Source organism: Sinocyclocheilus grahami, unplaced genomic scaffold, assembly GCF_001515645.1.
Source record: "Sinocyclocheilus grahami isolate Dianchi unplaced genomic scaffold, SAMN03320097.WGS_v1.1 scaffold1086.1, whole genome shotgun sequence".
NCBI lineage: Eukaryota > Metazoa > Chordata > Actinopteri > Cypriniformes > Cyprinidae > Sinocyclocheilus > Sinocyclocheilus grahami.
Window position 1 is genome coordinate 359,903 of NW_015506265.1, and position 16,780 is coordinate 376,682.

Sequence of the window (16,780 nt, forward strand, 5' to 3'; positions counted from 1 at the left end):
CTCTGTCTTTTGATGCCGTACCCCTCCTTTCTCACTTTCTCTCTCCTTCTCTGAATCACCCCTCCTCTATCTGTTCTCTCTCTCTCTTGTATGGTGTTTGAATGTCTCTTACTCAATATTCAAGGTAAAGGAGTTTGTGCTGATTTATAAGGGGGGTTCAGCCTCTGTCGCCAGGAAGTCTATTCCTTATATGGATATGTTTTTCTGTATATGTGGCAATTTTATACAAAACACATGTTCTTGGGAAAAACATCCTGTATGGGTATGTCACCCTATCCTCATTGGTTAAGAGGGTAAAAACTCCCCTCGACATGCCTATATAAGATCTGTATTTCTGTGAATAAATTGAAGTATTGAGAATACATGGACTGTGTGTTTTCTTACTTCCCGGCCGTATTTATTTACACTTGGAGAGACGGAGAAAATTTCACGGTGGCAAAGAGAATATCGAGGGACCAAATTGTTATTTTTATTAACATCTGTTATAAAACATTAAACATCCTGGCGTTGTGAGACATTTAGACAATGAAATGACACATATTTCAAAATGTTTCACTTGATTTCATACATGTAGTCAGGACTTATAGTCTGGGAAAAGTCTAACTAGTAAAATGTGTACAAGTTATGTCACAATAACAACAGATGCAAGTAATCTTAGGCTACTCATCAGAATGATATTCTCCACTGGATCTAGCTGCGTCGCGCAAAGCATCGCGTTGTGTTCTTTTTCTTAGGTAAATTATGGGTTATTCCTCTCAGTGCCTCTTCTTCCAGAAACAAAATTAACTCGTTTATTTACGCGGAGGCGATGCGGGCATTTACATGTGCGCGTGTCTCACGTGGATGTTTAGAATTTGAAAAGCGCGATCGGCTCGTGGGCGTGATCGCACTAGAGATAATGAACCAGAAAAATGGACATCGGGATTACTAGACATATGGATTACCTTAACAGAAAATATTTGTTTTGGATGTGACTTACTTCATTTAAAAGTAGACATTTCAGGCTTTCTATACATATATTTCTTATGTCTTTGAGGCAAGTATTCGCGGAGATTCAGGTTGTTTTACTTACATGTCTGTGAAGAGAGATGACAGAGACCAAGTCGGCAGAGAGCGCACCCTATTTATTTTCTTTATTTTACAAAAGCATACTGTTTGTTGTTGTTATGACTATACACAAATAAAAGTAGACCTTTTGCAGTTTCAAATGATACCTTTTTCTTATCTGTACGATCAAAAATGAAGGAGTATTTTTAGTTATTTTCGTGGTCATCAAGAAACACTGAACTGTGAATATGCAAAAGATCATGCTGGTACTGAGCCAGAACATATAATATTTAGGAGTGGAGCTGATTTCAATCAATATGCGAGCGAGTCTGTCGGAGGAGCGCTCACAAAAACTGATCAGCTCTCTCACAGTCTTCAAGTTAGGATACTCTCCACCGCTGAAATGCTTTGAGAGGACGCTCGGCCAGATGGCTGCCGCCTCAACAGTGTGCAAATTAGGACTCCTACATATGCGACCGCTTCAACTCTGGCTGAAAAGTTGCGTGCCACAGAGCGCATGGCACCTTGCGCAACTGCTTGAAGCGCTGACCCCTTGGTGTGATACGACTCTGTATCGTCGGGGTGTTCCTATTGGCCAAGTGATCCAGAGAAAGACTGTTACGACAAATGCATCGAGCACGGGCTGGGGAGCCATGCACGATGTCAGACCAGTCTTCGGGATGTGGTCAAAAAAGAAATGTCAGAAAAGTTGTGGCACATAAACTGTCTGGAGCTCCGTGCTGTACACCTTGCGCTTCAGTGCTTTCTCCCGGACATTCTCCACCGTCACGTTCTCATCAGGATGGACAACATGACAGTGGTAGCATTTATAAATCACCAAGGGGTTGTGAGCTCACGGCCGCTGCTGCAGCTGCCGAGAGACCTTCTTCTGTGGGCAGATCAACACCTCCTCTCCATCCGGGCAGTACATGTCCCCAGACGCCTGAATCATGGCGCAGACTTACTGTCAAAGGGCAGGGTGATCCACGGAGAGTGGAGATTGCACCCTTTGACAGTCAATATGATTTGGAATGTGTTCGGCAGGGCAGAGGTGGATCTCTTCGCATCAGCGGAGAATACTCACTGCCCGCTGTTTTATTCACTGACACGGTCTTCCCTGGGAGTGGATGCACTAGTGCACAGCTGGCCGAAAATACACAAGTATGCCTTTTCTCCAGTGAAACTTCTGCCTTGCATGCTTTGCAAAATTAGAGAGGAAAGGGAATCTGTTCTGTTAGTGGCACAGAATGGCCTAAGCAGCCGTGGTTCCCAGAACTAGTGGTGATGCTGATAGACCCCCCTCCCTCATGGACTATCCCACTAAAGAGAGACCTCCTCTCTCAAGCACAAGGAACGGCACCATTTCATATTTTCTGTTTTACCAGTGTTAACTCTGCCCCTGGTGTGACGCAGCATCTCCTAGTCGCTGCGCCCCATTTGACTTTAACATGGTTTCGACTAGGTCCTGTAGACTTAAATACAGAGTTCTGGCATGAAACTCTATATGGCGCAGTCCGATGGGTCTAACTCAGTCTGACCTAATGACATTATTATCACATGGCACAGCTGATTGGTTCTCTTCCGTTCTCTTCTCGAGCCAATGAGTTTGCTGCTCAACATTCAAATATATGACTAGTGCTTGCCGTAGCAGTTGCAGCTTGCTTCAGAAACCCTCCACCTTGTTGTGGATGTATTGGCAGTAGCAAGTCTCGGTACTTGCTCTGCTGCAGCAGCAGCGTAGCAGATCTATTCTACCAAGACCAAATACATTAACATTGTCATGTACATTACCATGCCAATCCCTCCGAGAGTTGTCATGTCAGAACTGCGTTTACCAAGAGCGCCAATATCATTACCGCTCTCATTACGGTTCCGTATGTGAAACTTGACATAGTTAGTCGAGCTAGGATCCATCGCTGTAACACGGCAGGATTTTATACGTTCTCCATAAGCATATGTCGAATGTCGAAGTGAACGAATCGAAAGGGTACGCTCTCGGTTACTCACGTAACCTCAGTTCCCTGAGATGGGGGAACGAGACATTGCACTTACTGCCGTGTCAACTAGCTCAGGGTCTTAGAATGCCAAGTTGCTTCAGTCAAAATTCTGAATGGATGACGTACAAGTGCCCTCATATTTCGCGCGCTTGAATGCCATTGGCCAGTTTCACTGGCGTGATTCAATAGGCTTCAGTAGTATTTGGAGGAAGGGTTTCCCCATAAGCATAGTAATGCAATGTCTCGTTCCCTCATCTCAGGGAACCGAGGTTACGTGAGTATCCGAGAGCGTTAATGCTTCACCTTAGAAAAATTAACAACCATTGTTTTCAGTTAATTAGCTTAAAGGATACATATTATGCCCATTTTTACAATATGTAATATAAGTCTTTGGTGTCCCCAGAAAGTGTCTGTGAAGTTTCAGCTCAAAATACCCCACAGATCATTTATTATATCATTTTGAAAATGCCAATTTTGAGTGGAAGAAGAAACCGCTGTTTTTCGTGCCTCTTTAAATGCAAATGATCTGTAGCTCCCCGCCCCCTTTTCCAGAACAGGGCTGCTACATTACAGCTCGTACCTGCTAAAAACATCTGTTTTGGTTCAGATTATCATGTTTGTCCCACTGAAATCATGCGTTTTAAACCATATTAGTTTAAACTTCTGCTATACGGTTTTCTGAGTGCACACATCTGAAGCACACTTACAGAAAGAAAGCAGCTGTCACAGCATGTGAGTACTAAACTAAATTCTCATTCATACACAAGTTTATGTTAAAAACACACATGAGCTAAACAGTCGGTTATGTCTGTGAAGGTAAACAGCTGGGAAATAAATCGCATGTTTATTTTAGATCTGTGTGGCAGCAGCCATATACAGTAAATAAATTATTAAATCCACTGCTCTGTTGTCTCCTCTGAGACTGGGACTCTAAATAGTGTTCTGTGCTCGTCAGTGCAGCCAAAGACAGAACAGTTAGCGTGTTTTGCTCAAACTTTAGCCATGGCGTTAAAACTGGTACACCGTTGTCGCTTGCGAAATCGAAATGACAGCGCGTGAGTGGAAATTTACAGATTAAGGGGCGGTAATATTATAATGAGATCCCTTTGCAACCTCGCTAGGGGAGCGAAATCAGACGAGCTCTTTTTTTTCAGATACTTGCAAAAAAAAGGCTTACCAAAACAAAGTGACTGGGTTAATCTTTTTCATGTTTCCTAGGTTGGTAGATATGCACCGGAGACCTGATTATAGCACTTAAAACCCGGAAAAGTCAGATTTTCATGATATGTCACCTTTAAAGGGGTCATATGACATTGTTGAAAAGAACATTATGTTGTGTATTTGGTGTAATGCAATGTGTTTATGCGGTTTAAGGTAAAAAAAACACATTATTTTCCACATACTGTACATTATTATGTACGAGTCTTAACTTTTATAAAAAATATCTCTTTGGGTTTGAGACTTTAGTCTTTGCGACTTTAGGGATCTTATCTATGCACAAACAGCTTGTAACACTCCAAAGAGAAAGGAACATTTGAAATGGCATCATAAGACCCCTTTAAAGGTATGCTATAAATGAATAGTGCTCATAAACTGCTGTTGAGATTCTATTCTCAATTGAAACAGAGTGGAGGATTGGAATCGGAAACAGTATAGGGTTAAAACTAGCGGGTAGCTAATGGTGTTTATCATTCAACTTTCACTGTTTGCTTCAAATATAGTTGTGATAGGTCTACCATGTGTAAATAAGTAATAGAAGTGAATATTTCTTCATTGTTCTGAATTTAGATATAATCATTTGGGTTTATTGTTCACAATATAATTAACTTGGTTTTTTTAGGTTACTTCCGTGTTGTGTTTTCAACTTGAGTGCTTGACAATGTCCCATTTTGAGGTATGGGTTTCTCAGGTAGGCCTACACTTGAGTTGAAGGTGGCAATGGTACAAAAGTATACATATATATTAAAAAATATATATATATATTTTCTTGCACAATATAATGTAATATATTTAAGCATTTGAATGTTTAAACAAACTGTATTTTCAAATTGAAAAATATTTTTGCTTAAGCTATGCTGTTTACAACATATATTTAGCATATATTTGAATATATTCTGGCCAGAAAAAAAAAAGATTTTTGTTGCCGAATGGGTGGAATGTGTTCAGTCCTAACGTTAAGTAGTAAAAGGTCAGCGCCTACATATGAAATGTGATATGATATGTAATGGGGGTCTTTTCTGGCACTAATATATTTTTACAGGTATTTGTCATACTGGGGGTTCTTTTCTTTCAAAATTCAGCTAAAAAGAAACGTAGGCTGTGTAGTAGCAATAGGCTATTTTTGACATTGCAGCATCATATAAATGACAATAATAGAGCAATCAACAGTCTTTTGCCTTGTCTTGTGTTTAAATTATAATACTTTAATGCTATTTCTCATTACGTAGTAAACCTTTGTATGTCCAGATGTGGCATATTTACAGTTTTACTCGCCCAACATTCAAAGACTGGAAAATCCCCTTTCCACATTTGAAAGATTTGCTTTACTGGTGTGACCATGCCCAAAGGCGATGGAGCTTATATGTCACGTTTGCTCTCAGTGAATCAACACCGAGCATTGTAATGAAGTACCACTCCTTCTCATTTGCTGTAGACTGTTAAGTACACTACATGCAGCTTGGCATGTGTACAATGAATGAGATGAATGAGTGCTCTGTTCATTATCTGCTGCATTGAGGGGAAAGACCTTGTGTTGCGTATTTTGGAGAGATGTATTTGATGTGTTTTGAATTGTATCAATATATGTCATACATTATTGACCTTGCACATGCTCTCAACAAGGTACTCCTCCCAAACCTCATTATGAACTTGCACTCCCAGATCCTCCCCCTCCTTCTGAACTCTGGAGTAGTTGATGTCTATTTACTTTATTTGAAATGAACTTGAAACCACCCTGTGATTACACAGTTCAATCTGGCTGGTTATAAAAAATACAAAATAAAACGTTTGTATGGGACTTCAGGATTGCAAATTGTCCAAATCCCAGACAGGTAAATGCAACCTTGACAGCACATTGTCTGGAAGAGAAGGTTATTTCAGCCATATTTTAGTTCGTTTTTTAATACATTTTTTAGAACAGTTGAGACCGGGATGAAGTTGGCCATGGAGGTTCCCCTTAAACCACGCTATCAGGCTGAAAAGCAGACCCTGTATATGTGTTTGTTGACCAAGCTACGCATAGTTTGTGTACATTTCATAATCAGTTGAGCGCCGAGTGGTGTAAGAGAAACATTCCTAGCAGATGACGGGAAAAGAGATCCACGTACACCATCCTCTGTCACAGGAGGACCAGTCATGAACAGAAAATAGAACATAGGGCCCCCTTATTCAAAAGGGAAACTTAAGACCCTTACAGCCTCACTGCCTTACAGAGTAAGGAAAATAGCAGACTCATGTTCATATCAATGCTTGTATCACTGAGTGTCTGTAAACTTTCCTATGACCACTTTATGAATGTGTATATGGAGAAATGAAAGTCAAGGTGTTATGGCATTTCCCTAAACAAACAATGGCGCCACCTAGATAGTGAGTGGTCCTTAAATGATCTAATACATCATCTTGAGACCTAATTTTGAATGTTTATATTTTTCCTGTCTGTAGGTTTCTTTGGGAATTTTGTAGCAACTCTGGTTTTGAGATAACAAAAGGTTTGTCATCAAGTTCATGGGTTAATGTGTCATCAAGGGTTGGTTCAGCTCACATGTCAAGAAAATGCCCTTTTAGTATTCTTTTCTGATGCTTGTTTCATTCCAGTGGTGTCAATGTCAACTGTTAAAATGGAGTTTGTTATATTAAATATTAAAACGGTGGTTATTTGAAGAATTAAAAGTATTAGGAGAATGTACAGTTCAGTTTTATATTCCTAATTGATTTAGAACCACCCAAAACCAGGGTCAGGTAAGCTACGCTTATCTCTGCTGTCTTTTTAAAGACATCTGTGGCATTTGTGAGATGACAACCTGCTGGGCGGGTTTTTGTAGGGTCATTAAAATTCCTGTTCTCTCCTCTGCTACTAAAAGTTACATGTTGGCTCATGTCCATCTCCTTTCTTTGGTGCTGGAAAAATGTGCCCTTTTGCACTGATCTGAGACTTTTGCTCTTTCGCTTAATAATATATAGATAAGAACGTTAGTAGCAGAAACCGTTCTTAGATCAGGGCATAACAGAAACCTTCAGCCAGATGAAAAAGAGGAAAAAGCCCTGAAGGGAGGTGAACTTCATTCAAGGGAGAAACAGATACATGGCTTTGGCTCTGAAGATGTTTCAGGTGACCTTTAGCCTCAATTTTCCTGCATCCCTGGTGGCCTCAACAAGAGCCTGCCAGATCAATCCCAGGGCTTTGATCAGCACATTGTGAGAGCACACTGGGTGACCTGGTCATGTGTAGATGAGAGAAGAGGGCAGAGAGAGAGAGAGAGAGGGAAAGTAGCAACTCAAGAACAGGGTATTGTTCCCTCCTTCCTGTCCTCTCCGGGCTAAATCACTACGGAAGCTTTTTTTTGTTTTGGTCAGCTCTGCCACCGCCACCTGTCTCTCATCCTCCACCTCTTTTCATAAACCCCCCACTGAAACCCCAGCAACTCACAGGCCTCTGTAGAGTAACCTCAAACAGTCATTCATTTGTTTAAAGACACACATACCCTTAACAAGGACAAGGTCGTGAGGTCAAAATCTCAGACATCCTTCAAGCAGACATAGGTAGGTTGTTTATGAAGTTTAAGAAGAGAGTTTGGGGAAACAGAATGCTTTTTGATGAGCCGTAACAAATATATTCAAGATGGCAGAAGAGTAATGTTGATTTTAAATAAACCTATCTGGTTCATTACCAAAAAATGCATCCAAATAATTAGAAATACACCGCTTAACCCAATTTGTTATACTTTAGGGGCTATAAAGATTTTTGCATTCCGCTGTGCTGCTTTTCCGTTGTTTTTTTTGTGCAAACATATGCTAGACGGACGTGTTTTGACTGTTGTGTAATGTGTTTTTTTTTGCAGCGTCTCGCATGTCACACAGTTAGCATGTATTAAAAATACAAAATAGTGAAAAAAAACCCGATCTAGAGACAAGTTTTTAAAAGTTCTTATAACTTGAGCACTGCATTTTTACAACATTGTGTCATGATACTGCAAAAGATGCAAGACTTAAGCGCACTGGTCAAACACATCTGTCCAGCAGATTTTTGCATTCCGCTGTGCTGCTTTTCCATTGTTTTTTTTGTGCAAACATATGCTAGACGGACGTGTTTTGACTGTTGTGTAATGTGTTTTTTTTGCAGCGTCTCGCATGTCACACAGTTAGCATGTATTAAAAATACAAAATAGTGAAAAAAAACCCCGATCTAGAGACAAGTTTTTAAAAGTTCTTATAACTTGAGCACTGCATTTTTACAACATTGTGTCATGATACTGCAAAAGATGCAAGACTTAAGCGCACTGGTCAAACACATCTGTCCAGCGCATGTTCACATAGAAACAGCATGATAATGCAGTGCAGTAGAATGCAAAATGGGAACTAGGCACCACACTAGATGTAGTTCAAAATGCAGTAGCCGCTAATAGCAAAATAATACCTTTAATTTCTATATTTACAGTGTTTGTGCAAATAAACAAATCAGTCACAGATGACCTACTTCAGAAAGTTCAGTGGCACACAAAGTAGATTTTAGTCTCAAAATAATAAGTGCCAGTTTCATTTTAATGTGTAGCAATTAAGTATAATTAGCTAAGTCGATCATTAAACATACTCTGATGGAAAATATTCCAGTCTATGTGGTGTAATTATGTTATAATTAAACTTTTAATATGCATTGTTCTCATCATTATAAATATTTGTTGCAATGTGTAATAAATATTGAGTTGTCAGCTTTTTATGTCAGGTTAACAGCTTTTTAAAACCCAAGAGGGAAAATGATGATTATTAAGAGTGTAAAGAACAGAGCTGCTTCAGTGAGGGGCAGAGCCATGGGAACGCACAGACGTCACTCTATTTCACTGTAGATTCTGCTGTGAGGGAGGGCTCGTACCGACATGTCTATACACAAGACACAGAACTTGTTTTGGGCGAGGTACAATGTTACAATGTGAACTCGGCCACAGAGGCGTAGCCATGCAATTAAACATTTGTGTCTTTTTACTCCTTTCAATGGCAGATATAATTTTGCAGTGAAGAGAATATATTTTTTAAATGGAATGACGACGACATCTGTCTGTCTGATGGCATCCTCTGTCTGACGGGCCTACACTCGTACTATGGTCTGGTGTGTGTATTTACTTACTGTCCTAAACTGTGTGGGGTGGTTGCTCCAGAATTCATTTGCAGTTTGTATGAGTGAAGGTGTACAGTTTCTGTGAAAACAGTTTGTGTCATTAGTGCAACGAATAACCTTTCACCTCATTTCAGTCACACGTCACACAATGATCTATGGCAGGGGTTTCCGACTGGTAGGTCACAACTCAATACAATATTTAGTTACACTTTATTTTAAGGTGCCCTTGTTATAGTGTAATAACACAAATGCGTATTCAGTCATATTAATTAACAGCATGCCTAGGGTTTGTTTTAGGGTTAGTTACTCGTAATTAGCCTATGTATTAAACTGTTATTACTAAATGTTACAGCATATTTGTCTTAGTGTTTGCTCAGGATATGTTGTTTATGCATTTACAAACGTGTCAGTTTATCTTTTCAGCCTATATCACATTGGGCTCCTACATTTGTTTCGTTTTAGTGTTTTAGTGACATTGTTTTTTATGAGAATTATTAGCCTGTGGTAATGTGTTGGGTCGCCGTTTGAAGTCGAGTGTACAATCTGGCTTCCTAAAACAGTCGCTCTTAAACAAATCAGTTATTAACATGCTTATTCGGTCTTTAAAACTGATGACTAATAAGTTTAATTTTCCTAACACTCCCATGACCACATTCCTTAAAACTGCCCTTAAGAAACCCACTTCCTTTGTTGAATAGTTGTGCCATTTGACTGGTCACCTTTCCTTAATTAACTTTTTTGATAGATTTGTATTATGTGAAACCAGCTTAGGCCATATAATTACAACACCTGACTGATGATTTCTGGCATAAGCAAACTAGCGGGGTGAGTCAAAACACATGCCCGCATCGGACAACTTCCTGATTTTTTTTTCCTCCGCTCCAGCAGAAGCCAAAGCCCCGCCCCTTCACGCTCCACACAGCGCTGTGATTGGATGAGAGAGTCTTATCGCGCTTGTGTTCTGCAACAGCTCAGAAGCTACTGGAGACGGACGTGAACGCTTCGCTCTGTGGATGAACGCTTTGTCTGTGTCCTGCATGAGAGAGAGGAGTGCGAATTCCCCGGGACGGGCTACTGGCTTTGACAGTAGCATCAGAGGAGTCGGGAAGATTTACAGGTATATTTGGAAAGGATCCGGAATATATATATAGCGTTTAACCGAGCCTAATCCATTGGGGAAAAAACGGAGCGCTGTTTCTGCATTGCGTACGGGGAAAAGCTGCAATCGGACTCTTATAAAATCGTTCGGCTGGACCCGATCTTTATGTAGCGGTAGATTTGGCTGTAATGTAGCTTAGTGGTGTGTTTGTGAAAGAAAGGGGTCCAGGCGCCGCAGTGGGCAGTGATCGCTTTAACACGGGCAGTACGTGCGAACTAGAACGAGCAGCTATCGGCAACTGGCACGTACGCTCCCAACTCCATGTATCTAGATCAAGCCATCAAAACACTCCCGAGAGATCGTTTGGCTTGCGTTTGACTGATTTATATCGCGAGGAGCGGCGTAGTTAAACGGTGCTATTCGCTCGCAAAGGTTAAATCAAGACGTATATTGTTTGTTTTTTATTTATTTATTTTTTTAATGATATTTGTTTATGATCCTGGATGCGTTAAATCACAATTAGGTTGGTGTTTATACGCGGTAAAAAAAAAAAAAGTCAGCGCTAAAAATGAAAGCTTAATTTTGAATGCTGCCCTAAATTCTATAAACTGTATTAATCTCAACTTATGACCTGAATTGGTAAGTTCATTTCACCTTTTCGTTCACTTTTGTTTAATTGTGGTTAAAGACAGGCTTGCTGAAATGTCGAAAACACGTAAAGCGAGGAAAATGACAGAAATGAGTGTTACGTGTTAAATGCACAGGAACGACGTTGTTATCATAATAATAAACCTTTTTTTGTTGTTGCAGTTTGCTGGGGTAGGAGGGTCTAGAAGGAAACTTTCTGTTTCTTTAATGCCACCTCCTCTCTCTTCTCGAGAAAGAAACGGTTTCAGCTTAGGCCCAGTTAAAAGTATTGATCAGTCACCTACTAATGCCCATCAAGGAGTGAACTGATACATTATCAAGCTTAGTGCTAAATGCCTAATGCTGTTTAATGATCGTTTCAGTTTGTCGTTTTGAACGCTCATACACTCTGAGAAAATGCCACAGTATAGATTACGAGTGGACAAAAATAGAAGAATAAACATTGTAGACAGTGGGTGTATTATTCAATGAGGCTGTCAGTAATTCTAATCTCGTACGACCTAAAGTTCCTTTTGACAACCTCTTGCTCACGCAGCTGACTAACAACAATACACTAAACATTTACTAAACGTTTAAATCTATAGTAAAGTGATTGTAATGACAGTGCTGATGTTTTGATCATGTGATGTCAGATATGTATCTTAATAGGAAGGGCTGTTGCTATTGTAACCTCTTTCGGCGAATGCAACTTTTTTTTCGCGTTGCTTAGCCATACTGTCCTGACAAATGTGTAATATAAACTAAGTGATCATTTGCACAAATAAATAAAACACTGCATACTTTAGAACCTCCATCCGTTTTGTTTTCACCCCTCATACTTCGACATGAATATACTGAATATGCTCTGTTTTTGTGAATAGGTGTCCTGGAGACATTTTTGCACCATGCAGGAGGCAGTTGACGCCACTGTGCCGGCTTTAGGTCTGCCCATGGGGACCGGAGAGTTCACCGAGCAGCAGATGGGACTCGCCGACAAGATCCCGTTAGTGAAGCCCTACTTCAAAAAGAAACACGCACAGAGAAAACTGGATACAAAATGCTTACGTGCTTTAGAGGACCCTATTTTGAGCACGTTATTAAACTCGGACGCTCTCGTGTCAGGGGACGGAGTGTTTGTTACACGTAACCCGGCTCGACCTCAGCGGAATATATGCACCGCCGCCGTGGAGAAGCAGTCGAGGATTAGTCAGGTGTGTCTGAAAGAGGAGGATGAGGAGGAGACCACGGACCCTGTTGTGGCCGGGAGCGAGCTCGCGGGGGAACAGAAGGTGACGGATATTCAGCGGGTGTCAATAGACACTAATGAGCGTCGCTTCCAGCCCCAGGAGCGCGACGAGGCAGCGCCCTCCTCCGACGTTTCGGCCTCGAAGTTAAATGACATCTACACCACTGAGACTTTGCAGGGTGCAGATTGCCTCGCCATCAAAGAGGGCGAGATCTTTCAGGATAAAAGCGAGGAGGCCTCTTTGGATCTAGTGTTTGAACTCCTGACCCAGCTGCAGTATCACACGCATCAAGGGGACGCTGTATCGATCTGTGTGGATTTCCTCCAGGGCGTTTGCGTCTATGGCAGTGACTGTGCAAAGCATCACACCGTTTTACCTTACCACTGGCAAATCCACAGAGCAGATACGCAGACCTGGCAGAGCATATCGGATGACTCTCAAGAACAACTGGAAAGGCTTTATTGCAACCCTGACAACGAACATGTCAGACTTAAGTTTCTGTAAGTGTTTCTGGTTTTGCCCTCTGGGTTAAAGCCTCTTGAGCAACTTCAATCATTTATGCTTTACCCAATAAGGACAAGTACAGCAAAGCTAAGCTTGCAGTTCAGTGAGAAAACAGACAAAATTGGTGCAAGGGAGGGACTGGTATGATTCCCTACTTAAGCAAAAAAAGAAAAAAACAGCCTAATCCAGTTTGGTTGACTGGTCTTATCTGGTTTAGCTGGTCAGACAGACCTGCTAAAAAGTGGCCAAAACCAAAAGAGGGACCAGCAAACCAGCTTGGGCTGTTGTTTTTCAGTGAGGCATATTGAAGTAGACACCTAGTTAAAGTGAAAGAGTGCAGTACATGACAGGAAGTTGTATGTAGGAGCGTGTGTGTTGTGGATGGGGTATATGTGACTAAGAGATTGTTTCTTTCCCATAAGCCTTCCGTTGGCTGGCCTGACATGTGGAAGTGTACTGACAGCTGTGAGCCGTGAACTTGCTTGACCCGCCTCTGCTTAGTTCAGTCAAACGCACACATATTACACGCGCACGCTCCCACTCACTGCGGCTTGCGCTCAGGCGGTCACACGCACTCGTCGCACAGACAGAGAAGGGCTCACACGCAGACTTGCTCACAAACACGCAAATAAATGAGCTTTAGAGACACACGTAACTATGCACACGCTCACCCACCCACACTCGCTTTCATGCACGCACACACGAAGTCTCTGTGAATGCCTGTTTTATTTTATTTTATTGATCATTTGCACACACTCCAACACAAACGTCCTTAGACATACCAATCATACACTTCATTGCCACAGTTTTTATCCCTGAGCTGAAATCATGCTTGCTTTGACCCAGTGGGATTTTTAATTTTTTTTGCCTAAACAAAAGGGCCCTTTTGTTTGTGAGAGTCTTGTTAAGGTCCCAAGCCTGATCTGTATGCAAAAGTGGTTTGCAAAAGGAAGTGCACTTGGTCATGACAAAGCAAAAGAGACAGTGATTTTTAATGCTCACCATGACACAGCTCCTGGCTGCTTCCTTCTTGAAGACAGCATTGTCGATTTGTCATGGAAATTCTCCTGCGGGATAGCCAGCTATTTGAGGGGTCTTTGTCTACAGAGTTTAATAGACAGAATGGCCACGTAACTGTCTATGTTGGCCCGTTTAGCTCATGTGATCTCAGAACTGTGGCTCACAGTGACCTGTTTAATGTTAATAGCTGAAGCCGACCATTAACCTCCTGCTGACTTTGGTAGTTCAGGGGTAAAGTGAGACCCACAGAGCCTGTAAACCACACCCTTAGCTGCTTACCCCCCATCTTTTTTGTTTGCGTGGAGGATTTTTTTTCTCTCTTGAGGAAGACATTGTGTAATGTTACAGACCATTTCAGAGCAGAAATGAGAGGGTCTGAATGACAGACGCTATGCATAGTTGCCCCAGAACAAATTTACATACTTTAGCCACACATAAAAATGTATGACTGTAATTGCTTTAGATAAAAAAAAAAAACTTAGTATATTTTATTTTAAAGAAAAATGGAAAGGACTTTTCAAGTGAAACATTTCAGAAAATTACAAGGTTTTAAATGATAAATCAATACTAACAGCTTCTGCTTGTCAAATCACTTCTTAGATCTTGGTTTGACATTTTGTTTTGTTCACCAAATGTCCAAATGCTTCAGGGGCACTGTGTTTCTGAATGCCAAGAAGACACAATATCAAACATACTGTATTGGCATTTTAAAGAAATATAGTAGGCTAGACAGGGGCTTTTCCAGTTTAAGATTTTCAAAAAAAAGACGAGTTTTAAAAGCTAAGTCAATAGATTTATGGTTCAGAATTAAGATACAGTATTTAGACACTTTGTGGTTGTCAAACAAAATACAAATATGCCCAAAAATCACTTATTAGATCTTGGTTTGACATTTTGTTGCTTCATTTTTGAATGCAATGACACAATATCGAACTTATTGGCTTTTATTTGAAAGAAAAAAGCAGTCAAGGACTTTTCAAGTAAAACATTTCTAAAAAAAAAAAAAAAAAAGACGAGCTATAAATGATAAATCAATAGATATACAGTTTAGAATTAAGATATGGTATTTGGAGACTTTCTTGTTGGCAAACAAAGTGAAACATGTCCAAAAATGGCTTCTGAGCTCTTGATTTGACATATTGTTTTTAGGGCAATGCAAATCATTATTAATGTGACCAAAGTGTCCCAATACCTCAGGACCACTGTATTTTTGAATGCCAAGTCACAGGATCACTGGTCAGGCTGTTTACATTGGCTTGCAGTAATCCCCAGGAGCAGAGGCTTTCTTCATTCTTGTATATATCCTAAGAAATGGTTGTGCAGGCGCCCCAATAGCTTTTCATTTTTGTGCCATTGTGCCGCAATGTGTGAGAACCGTGACCCTTGATCCTGAAGGTTTGGTCTCCATGGGAGCAGCTGAGGATGAGATGATTGTGTTTGTCACACAATCTCACTGTGCACCAAGGGCACGGTGACCTGAAACCAAGGTGTTTGCATGTGTGTTTGCGTGCATGTGTGCTTGCGTGTGTGAGAAAAGAGATAACGCCTTAGACGGGCCATGAAATTATTCACATGGGTGAGGTTTCTTGACTTTTCACACTTCACCGTCAGTTTGACTCATAAAACTTGTTCTTCCTGCATTCTTTCTCTCTTACACTTAAAAAAATAATTTCCATACCTTTGGAAATGTAGCATGTAAATGAATATGCACTTTGTGAAAACGAACCATGGCACTACCGTGTTTTTTTTGTTGTATATTTGTGCTATGATACTGCCATGATATTCTTGAAGTACCCTGTAAATACCATGATGGTATCAAAGTATCAGGGTACTGTCATCTGACTGTATCATGGTATTCTTGGAAGTACCTGATGTATATTTGATAGTATTACCATGATACTATGGGCCTGTTTTACTAACAGCTTGCGCCAGCACACATCGTCTTTTGGCGCTAAAATAGTTCTGTCAGGTTTTACTAAACACGTACAGTGATGAATTAGCGCTGAAAAGGCGTGGACAGTTCTTTTTGCACCTGACCTTATGAATTTGTAGGAGTTTCCCTTTCAGACGCAAAGTTATAGGAGGAGAATATTCAAATTAATCCCGCAACATGTTTTACTAACGTTTGCACTCGTCAAATTACGGGCATTTGCGCCATTATTTAACATAAAAAATCATGTCTTAAACTATATTTTGCGCTTGGCATGGCTGCAATTATTGTTGCTAGGAGGAGGCACCGCAGAGAACATACAGCACGTGGTAGAAGGGAGAGGATTTTTTCAACACGTTTTATTACTGTAATTTATTTTGAATGCAAGTAGAACACATTATCCGAACATATTGTTTGCCAAGCCATGTTATTTTTAATTTGCTTCAGGAAATAAAAGACGACTTTGAACCGTCGGCTAGGAGTCACGCAATACCAGGGGCAAGTTCAAGCTCAAACCGGTGTGCACCGTTTTGCTACGGTTTCCGGTTTGAACGACATGTTTCCTGGAAACGGTGTGCAACGGGGTTTGGGATGCGTTTTCTCTTGTTTGGTGGGTGTGTCAAACATGTCAGCCCAATCAGCAGCAACATGTATGTAAACCATGCGGTATTAAAGAGACAGCTCGCACAATGTAGGCAAAATAACTGAAATAATAAGGGCACAAGTATAGATCTGGAACTTCTTTAAGTCCGTCTAAATATCATTTAGTAATTGCAATGTCTTCTGGTCCATATCCTTTCCTTAGGAAGGTGTGCTAAATACTGATTACTGTAACATAAAAATACTATACATATTTATATATTTTGCTATTGTATTATGGAGTGACACTTTCATAAACTTTTCTATACCCCTCTGATTATATAATGGCAAATATTACAATAGCACAACAACAGTGATCAGCAATAATGATAAGCCTAATAC

At 40.6% G+C, this 16,780-nt stretch overlaps 1 protein-coding gene across 1 annotated transcript in view; it reads left to right on the plus strand.

Annotated features, from left to right (window-relative positions):
* The first annotated feature begins 10,344 nt into the window (after positions 1 to 10,344).
* The window catches only part of LOC107566587 (TCDD-inducible poly [ADP-ribose] polymerase-like), a 33,356-nt gene continuing 26,920 nt past the window's right edge, over positions 10,345 to 16,780 (plus strand). Inside the window, exons 1-2 of the mRNA XM_016252077.1 lie at positions 10,345 to 10,489; positions 11,980 to 12,845. Of these exons, the coding sequence (XP_016107563.1) occupies positions 12,004 to 12,845 (842 nt within the window). The 5' untranslated portion in view covers positions 10,345 to 10,489; positions 11,980 to 12,003. The remainder of the gene's footprint in view (positions 10,490 to 11,979; positions 12,846 to 16,780) is intronic.